Source organism: Mus pahari, chromosome 5 (assembly GCF_900095145.1).
Source record: "Mus pahari chromosome 5, PAHARI_EIJ_v1.1, whole genome shotgun sequence".
In the NCBI taxonomy this organism is placed as follows: Eukaryota; Metazoa; Chordata; class Mammalia; order Rodentia; family Muridae; genus Mus; species Mus pahari.
Window position 1 is genome coordinate 149,501,901 of NC_034594.1, and position 9,064 is coordinate 149,510,964.

Consider the following 9,064-nt stretch of genomic DNA (forward strand, 5'->3'; position numbering starts at 1 on the left):
TAACCCAATCACAAAAGAATTCACATGATATGCACTCACTGATAAGCGGATATTAGCCCAGAAGCTTAGACTACCCAAGATACAATTTGCAAAACACATGAAACTCAAGAAGGAGGAAGACCAAAGTGCGGATACTTCATTCCTTCTTAGAATGGGGAATAAAATACCCATGGGAGGAGTTACAGAGACAAAGTTTGGATCTGAGACAAAAGGATGGACCATCCAGATACTGCCCCATCTGGGAATCCATCCCCTAATCAGCCACCAAACGCAGACACTATTGCATATGCTAGCAAGATTTTGCTGAAAGGACCCTGATATAGCTGTCTCTTGTGAGGCTATGCCTGGCAAATAGAGAAGAGGATGCACACAGTCATCTATTGGATGGAACACAGGGTCCCCAATGGAGGAGCTAGAGAAAGTACCCATTGAGCTGAAGGGGTCTGCATCCCAATAGGTAGAACAACAATATGAACTAACCAGTGCCCCCAGAGCACATGTCTCTAGCTGCATATGTAGCAGAAGATGGCCTAGTCGGCCATCATTAGGAAGAGAGGCTCCTTGGTCTTGCAAACTATATACACTCCAGTACAGGGGAATGCCAGGGCCAAGAAGTGGGAGTGGGTGGGTAGGGGAGCAGGGCGGGGGGAGGGTATAGGGGACTTTTGGGATAGCATTTGAAATGTAAACAAAGAAAATATCTAATAAAAAAATTGAAAAAAATCCTCAAAGGAAAACCTTACATGTTGAAGAGATCAAGTAGAAGATAAACTATCAGGCCTCAAAGATGAAGTAGAGAAATTAGACCAAATACACAAAGGATACAACAAAACTGAAAAACACAGAAAAGGAATATACAGGAAGTGTAGGATGCCATGAAAAGACTAAACCTTCTAATTATAATGATAAATAAGAGCAAAGAATCCCAGATAAATGATACAGACTAGATCTTTAACAAACATTTCATGAAACTAAGGAAAGGCATATTAATACAAATACAAGACAGCCACAGAAGAACATAAACAAGACCAGAAAATAGAATTCCCACGCACATCATAGCTAAAATCCTAAGTATTTTATGAAACAAAGAAAGTGTACTGGAAGCTGCAAGAGAGGGGGAAAAGTCACATACAAAGAAAAATCCATCGGGAATAACAGCTGATTTTTCCAGTGGCAACATTGAAAACTAGAAGATCCTGGAACAATGCATTCCAATTCCTAAAAGGCTATGACAGCAAACCTAAAATAATGTACCCAGCAATGATAGCTGCCATGATTGAAGGGAAAGCAAAAACTTTCCATAATATGAACAACCTAAAAAATTAATCCAACAAACAAAAATCTAAAGAAAAAAAAAAGAATAAAAATCTAGAGCAAACCTGAGAAATAAGCACAGCCACAAGACTGAAACAACACACAACCGTAATTAACTGTTAAAGTACTACTGAGAATACAAATGGCAACGCCAAAACTTAACAACATAATGACTACAATCACACACACTTCAGTAATAACATTAAGTATCAATGACCTCAATTATTCAATGGTTGACACAGGCTGGCTGAATGCATCAAGAAAGAAATTCCATCAATCTGTTGTCTACAAGAAACACATCTTAGATTTAAAGTTAAGGCATGCCTTAGAATAAAAGAATGGACAAAAGAATTTCAAACAGGACCCAAAAATTATCACTATCCTAATAGTCAACAAAATCTACTTCAAACTTAAATTAATCAGAAGAAATAATAAGGACACTTCATTGTAATGAAAGGAACAGCTAACCAAGAAGGCATTACTACCCTAAATAGACATGCATCAAACTCCAGGGCACCCAATTTTATAAAAAAATGAACTAATGAATTTAAATACCCAGAATCCCAACCCATTAATAGTTGGTACCTCATTTTCTGCAACAGACAGGTTGGCTAGACAAACAACAACAACAACAAAAACCCATCATATTTAAATTGCATTATACATCAAATAGATTTAACAGGTATCTGTAAAATACACATAAACACCAAAGAATACGCATTCTCCTCAGCAGCACACAGATGTTTCTCTGAGAGACTACACACTGATGTACAAAACAAGTATTTACATACTCAGAAAAACTGAACTAACTCCATGTATCTTGTGTGACATTATGTAATAAAATTTAAAACTGACACCAAACAAATCTCTAATACACAAACTCAGAGATTAAATAACCAATTACTGAAAGATAAACGATCCAATAAGGAAAAATCAAGGAAGAAAAAAATTATTTCATGGACCTAAAAGAAAGTGAAAATACAGCAGGACACCTCTAGTACTCACTGGAAGCAACCCTTTCAGAGAAATAGATAGCCCAAAAGGGCCAACACTAAAAGTCAGAGCTCAGAAAACAATGACATAAGGATACAACTCAGTGATTTAGAAAAACAAAACCAAACAAAATCAAAACCCAGTAGGCAATCAGAAATAAGGGGGAAAAAAGCAGAAACTTAAAATAGAAAAGAACCAATGAATCTAAAAACGGGTTCTTTGAGAAGATAGAAAAAAAAATGTACAGACCTCTGGACCAACTAACCAGAAGGAGAAAAGGGGAAGGGGAAGGGGGAGGGGGAGGGGGTAGGGGGGAGGGCGAGGGGAAGGGGGAAGGGGAAGAAGGGGAAGGGGAAGGGGAAGGGGAAGAAGGGGAAGAAGGGGAAGGGGAAGGGAAGTGAAGGAAAGAAGAAAGGAAGTCCAAATTAATAGAATCAAAATGAACAGGAAAGCATTATAAGAGATACCAAAGAATTTAATAAGGGAATATTTTTTAAAATAGCATTTCATCAAGTTGGAAAACCTAAAAGAAATGGATGACTTTCTATATTCAACCAAACCACCAAAGTTAAAGCAAGAAGTAAACAACCTAAACAAATCCACAACACAGGAGGAGATTAAAATAGTAACAAAAAGGCTTTCAACGAAAAATGTCAAGGCCCAGGCCCAGATTCATGTATAGCGGAATTCCATTATATAGATCTACTTTCAAAGATCTATAAGCAATCCTTCTTAAACTATTAAAACACATACAAACAGAAGAACACTCCAAGCTTCTTCTATGTGACCATATGACTCTAATAACAAAACCAAGCAAAGACACAATATCAACAAACAACCCCTCCCCAAACACTAGAGACTAACATCCCTAATGAATAGATTTTTTTTAAAAGCTCAATAATCTATTTACAAACCAAATACAGACTTGAAAGTCAAGAAGATTATCAACTCTTAGCAAGTTGCCTTTGAGAAGTAGGGATGGTTGCACGCAACACAAGTCAATAAATGTGGTCAATAGACACAGGTACACTCTTTTAATCCCAGGACTTGTGAGGTAGATCTCTGAGTTCAAGGTCTACAAAGTGAATTCCACGACAGCCAAGGCTAACACTGAGAAACCTTGTCTAAAAACACCAATTTTTTTTAAAAAGGAAATTAAAAAAACCTCATAAATGGACTTAAGGACAAAAACACATCCGCGATGATCTCAAAAGATGCAGAAAAGGCCTCTGATCAAATCCAACATGACGTCATAATAAAAGTCCTAGAAAAACTAGGACTAGAGGTAACATACTTCAACATAATAATAAAAGCTACTGTCCTGGCTTAGTTTTGTGTCAACCTGACAGAAGTTAGTCATCAGGAGAAGATTGAGAAATGCTTCCCTAAGATCAGGCAGTAGGTAAGCCTATAGAGCATTTTCTTAATTAGTGATTCCTGTGGGAGGGCTCAGCCCACTGTGGGTGGGGTCACCCTTTGGCTATATATAGTACTGGGGTCTAAAAGAAAGCAGGCTGAGCAGCCATGTGGATAAAGACAATAGGCAGCCATCCTCCAGGGCCTCTCCATCAGCTCTTGACTCCAGTTTCCAGTCTTGCTGGAGTTCCTGTTCTGATTTCGTTCATGAATGGGCTATGATGCCTCCCCATTTCTGTTCTTCCCCACAATCTGCAATTTGGCCATGGTATTTCATCATAACAATAGTAACCCCGACTAAGATAACTATAAATAAGAAACCCACAGTCAATAATGTCCTAAGTGGAGACAAACTTGAGGTCACACCACTAAAAGCAGGAATGACACTGAGATATGAACTTGCCCCACTCTTTCTCATCACTGTGCTTGAAGTATTAGCTGCAGGAGTAAGGCAAGAGAAGAAAATTAAAGATCCAAAATAGAAAAAAAAAAAAAAAGTCAAATACATTCTTTTTTGCACACAGCATAATACTGTATAAGAAATTCCAAAAATTATACCAGAAACCCTCTAGAAATAATAAACAAGTTCAGCAATGAAGAAAGAAGGATAAAGAATCAGCTTGTACAAATCAATTGCTTTTCTGTACACCAACAACAAGTATACAGAGAAAGAGGGCATGGATACACTCTCACTCACAGCAAAGAAAATAAACTATCTAAAAGCAATACGCTACTGGAACAAAAACAAACATATAGATCATTGGAACAGGATTAAGAACACAAACAAATGAGTATGTATAATTTCAGTCATTTAATTTTTGACAAAGATGAAAAATACATGCTCTAGGAAATAATAAATCTTCATTAAATGTTGCTGGGGAAACTGGATGTCCACATGCAGAAGATTGCAATTAGAACAAAAACTATCTCCAAATGGTTCACAAAGTTAAATGTGAAACCTGAAACAATGAAACTGGTAGAAGAAAAAGGCAAATGAAGATACAGGTACAGGAAAGGACTTCCTGAATAGGACTCCCTCTATCCAGAATTAAAGCCAGCAATTGATAACTGGGAGTTCATTAAATTGAAAAGCTGCTGCACAGCTAAAGAAACAATCAACCAGGTTAAGAGGGAGCCACAAATTGTAATCTTTGCTAGCTATACATCTGACAGAGGATTAATAACTAGAATACATAAAGAAATAAAAATCAAGCTATCCAAAACCAAAAGATCCATTCAAAAGAAAAGTGGACCTGAACTCTAAACAAAAAGTTCTCAAAATAAGACATAAGTGTCTAAGATGGTTCAAAATGGTTAAGATATTTTGTCAGTCCCTATCAATTAGGGAAAGACCAATCAAAACAGTTTTGAGATTTCATGTAGCCCCAATCAAAATGGCAAAGATCAACAAGACAACAAATAACAAATGCTGGAGGGAACATGAGCACAGGGGAGACACTCACTGTTGGTAGGATTGTAAACGGACAGAGCCACTGTGGAAATCACTATGGGAGAGTCCTCACAGAGCTAAATATTAACTAACCTACCATATGATCCACATATACCACTTCTTACCATGTGTACAAAGGACTCAACAGCTGATTCCACAGACACTCTCCAACTAGGTTCATTTTCTGTTCTATGCATAACAGCCCGGAAATGGAAACAGCCTAAATGTCCTTCAACTGATGAACAGATAATGAAAATATGGCACATATACACTATGAAAAATTAGTAATGTGGATCACAAATGTGTTGTTTAAAAATTCCTCTAAATTTACAATGAAAATATTTTCACAACAGAATAACATAGTTTCACCATAATTTATATAATACTATACTGGAAACCTTAAAATTGATAGTTTATAATCAATACTTTGATTATTTCATAGAACACATATACTACCACTTACAAGAACGTATGCAGATTCATACCACAGAAAAATTAAGTCACTGGCTTTTACAATCAGTTACCTTTGCAATAATGACTTCTTTTTTCAGAATCTTCATAGCATAATATTTTCCACTTGCCTTCTCTCGAACCAAAATAACTTTCCCAAAAGTGCCTTTACCTAGTAGTTTCAAATAGTCAAAATCATTCATTGTCTGAAAAATATAAATTAGAAAACCATGATGAAATAGTTGAATATTACTTGCTTGTATAAACTTGCACCATACACTTGATACTGTTCCTACCAATTTCTAGACCAATTTCCAATGAGAGAAAAAACAAAACAAAACAAAAAAAACCAACCCATACTTCCATTGACTGTCTCTTCAGCAATCTGGGATAACAAAAATAATTTATATAATTTTCAGAGTTTATAGAATTTATTTTGAACCTAGAATTTCTCCATCAGTTACACTATTAGTAAAGTGACAGGAAATTTTTTAAAAGTAAAATATTTTCAAGTTCTCAGGTTTTCTTGCTTGAAGTGGTGCTACTTCAGAAAAAGTGGTATTTAAAAGCAACTCAGTTTTAAATATAACTAAAAAAGTTTTCGGAAAAATAGGAGAAAGGAGTAAAAATAAACCAACCAAACAACAATAACCCTGTAAACATGCAGGTAAACTGGTCAGGAAGATAAACAGAAAGATAAAACTTATCAATGTGAACTGAGAAAGGTGACATCAGTACAGAATCTACAGGCATTAAAGAGACCATGAGAGAGCAAACAGCTCTATGGCAGTAAGGAACACTGAGATGATATGAGCAAATCTCCTATGTCTAAACGACAAAAGCTTCCTGAGGAAGTAGTAAGTAAGCTGAACAGCCCTGTGGAGGAGCTGAGTTTATATTACACTTTGACAATAAGGAGAAAAAAGGTACCAATTCTACACAAGCTCTTCCTGAAAACTGAAATGGGAGAAATACTGTTCAATTCACACTATGATATTAAAACCAGACAAAGATATTGCAATAAAACTACAGTTAATTGCCCTTCATGTACATACTTACAAAATTTTAAATATTTCATAAATGAATGCCTACATTAAATTTTAGTATCTCTTGCCAATAATTTTGATAATTTATCCAAATGTCAAACTATAATATCTTAACATATGTAGTTCAAAGGAAAAAGTAAATGTCAAAAAGATAGAAGTAATGTATACTTATTAATTCAACTAAAATTCAGGCATATAGCTGCCCACATGTAGAAAACAGTTACAAATATAGTCATTTAGAAAAATAATAGATAATTAGACATATTTAATTCCACTAACAGCTTTAAAAACTCAGATTTTAAGGACCAGCCTATCAGACTCCAAAGACGGCTGTCTTGCTCCTAAAGAGTGGCCTGTCTCACGCCTACCCTTCCTCTCCCTCCTCCCTCAACCAGTCTCAATTTCTATCTGGCTGGCATTTTTAATAAATTTTTAAAAAAGATTATGAATACATAATTTTCCCCATTCCCTTCCTTCTTTCCAGTACCTCATCTCAATCTTCCATTTTTCTTTCAGATGTACAATTCTTAAATTGTCTTTGAATAAATGTCTACAGACCTACCCTTTAGGCCTGGCGATTAGTGTTTTCTCTCTTAGGAACTCTCAAGAGACAGCTTTCTTTCTGTATGGAAGCTGAGGCTACCTTGTTGGAGAGAAAGACTATGTACTGAGAACCTGGCAAATAAATCCAATGCACAGAGAAACTGTGCAGAACCACAAAGATAGGTACCAAATGCAAAAGTAAACACCAAACCCTGAGACAGAACAGAAAGTTTTCTTTGGGTTTTTCAAGGCCAGAACATGGGCAGCCTAAAATAATGTATTTGAAGATCTATGAAAGAACAGCAGAATAGCACAGCTAGCAACAAAACCATAAGAAATAGCACACTGCTATTGTTTCTAGTATTTCTATAACAATAAATAGGTAAAAGGCTCATAACTAGGCCATAAATTGATTTTCTTGTTCAACATGGTATGTATAAGTACCCTCTTTATTTTTTATCTAAAAGCACTAAAAATGACATGTCACATACCCAAAATGTTCTAAAGTGGTTGTCACATACAAAGACCACTTTATACTGAACCACTTTAAACTAAATCATTGGAATCATTATAGAGCAGCCATTGGTATAAACACCTTCTATATACTGCTGTAATTTAAAAGTATTTTCAATTACCACGTACATCTAAAATTTTATACACACACACACATATGTATGGAAATTATATATGACCTCAAATCACAAATATATTAAAAATATTTTTATCAGATCAGCCTGTAATGGAGACATGTACTCTCAAGTACTTGTGAAGCTAAGTTAGGAGTTTTCTGAGTTAAAGCCAATCTTGATTACAGCATGGGTTCAAGGACACTCGAGACAACTTCGAACATATCTAAAATTTTGATAGGGAATAAGTAAAGAGAAATATAGCTCAGTAGTAGAGGATTCACATAACAAGTGTGAGATCCTAAATTCAATCCAAAATATTGAAAAAAACATTCTATCAAGTCTTTATTTTTGAAATCAAGTTTTAGTAAATAATTCTAAGACAACCTGTAGAAAGACGCTTAGTTAATTTTATGGGACAAAGCAGGATGCTAACTATAACCATCAATACTGATTCTATATTTAGTATACATGAATACAAAATATGCCCCTGAGTTTAGGACTCACAACCCAATGAGTTAGATACTATAATTATCCCCATTTTGGTAATGAGGAAGCTAAAGGATGAGTCAGAATTCTGCCCAGGCATTAGCTCAGGAATCCTCACATTCTACTACTATTTTACAGTGTTAACCTTCTACTGATATATGAACCAAAGAAATGCTACACAGTGTACACAGTGAAGTTATACATAATATGCAATTAAAAGACTTAGATATTTGAGTAAGATATTTAACTTTATCAGATGACTCAACTATAAAATGGCACATTAGTAGACATACCTCGGATGACTTTTAAATGGATAAGTGCAAAAATACTGTTCAAAGTCTACCACAAAATAAGAATTAGATAAATACTTACTAATGGCAATTAGTGATAATGATGAATTACATTCAACTTAGTAATTATAAAAAGGAAAAATATATGATTCAGTTATTATCATTTATACTCAGTCTGTACAAAAAAATACCTTTACATATTTTCACTATTGTATCTTTCTAAAGTGTGTCTCTATTCATTTTTGTTTTGTATTTAATATCCTCCCATCCATCGGATGTCGTACATTAATTTACAGTGTTACTAACATACCATTTTCAACTCCTGGTTTAACCATATCTTACTTGCAATCCACCAGCAATGGAGGAGTGTTCCTATTTCTCCACAACCTCGCCAGCATCTGCTGTCACCTGAATCTTTAATCTTGGCCATTCTGACTGGTGTGAGAT

At 35.3% G+C, this 9,064-nt stretch overlaps 1 protein-coding gene across 9 annotated transcripts in view; it reads right to left on the reverse strand.

The window, feature by feature from the left end:
* Positions 1-9,064, reverse strand: part of Akt3 (AKT serine/threonine kinase 3) — a 250,033-nt gene that overhangs the window by 77,401 nt on the left and 163,568 nt on the right. For all 9 annotated transcript variants that reach the window (XR_003843865.1, XM_029538449.1, XM_021198899.2 and 6 more), the window contains one exon: positions 5,698-5,829. Coding sequence is in view for 8 of the 9 variants with exons in the window: in XM_029538449.1 (XP_029394309.1) it covers positions 5,698-5,829 (132 nt within the window). In the remaining variant the exon portion in view is untranslated. The remainder of the gene's footprint in view (positions 1-5,697; positions 5,830-9,064) is intronic.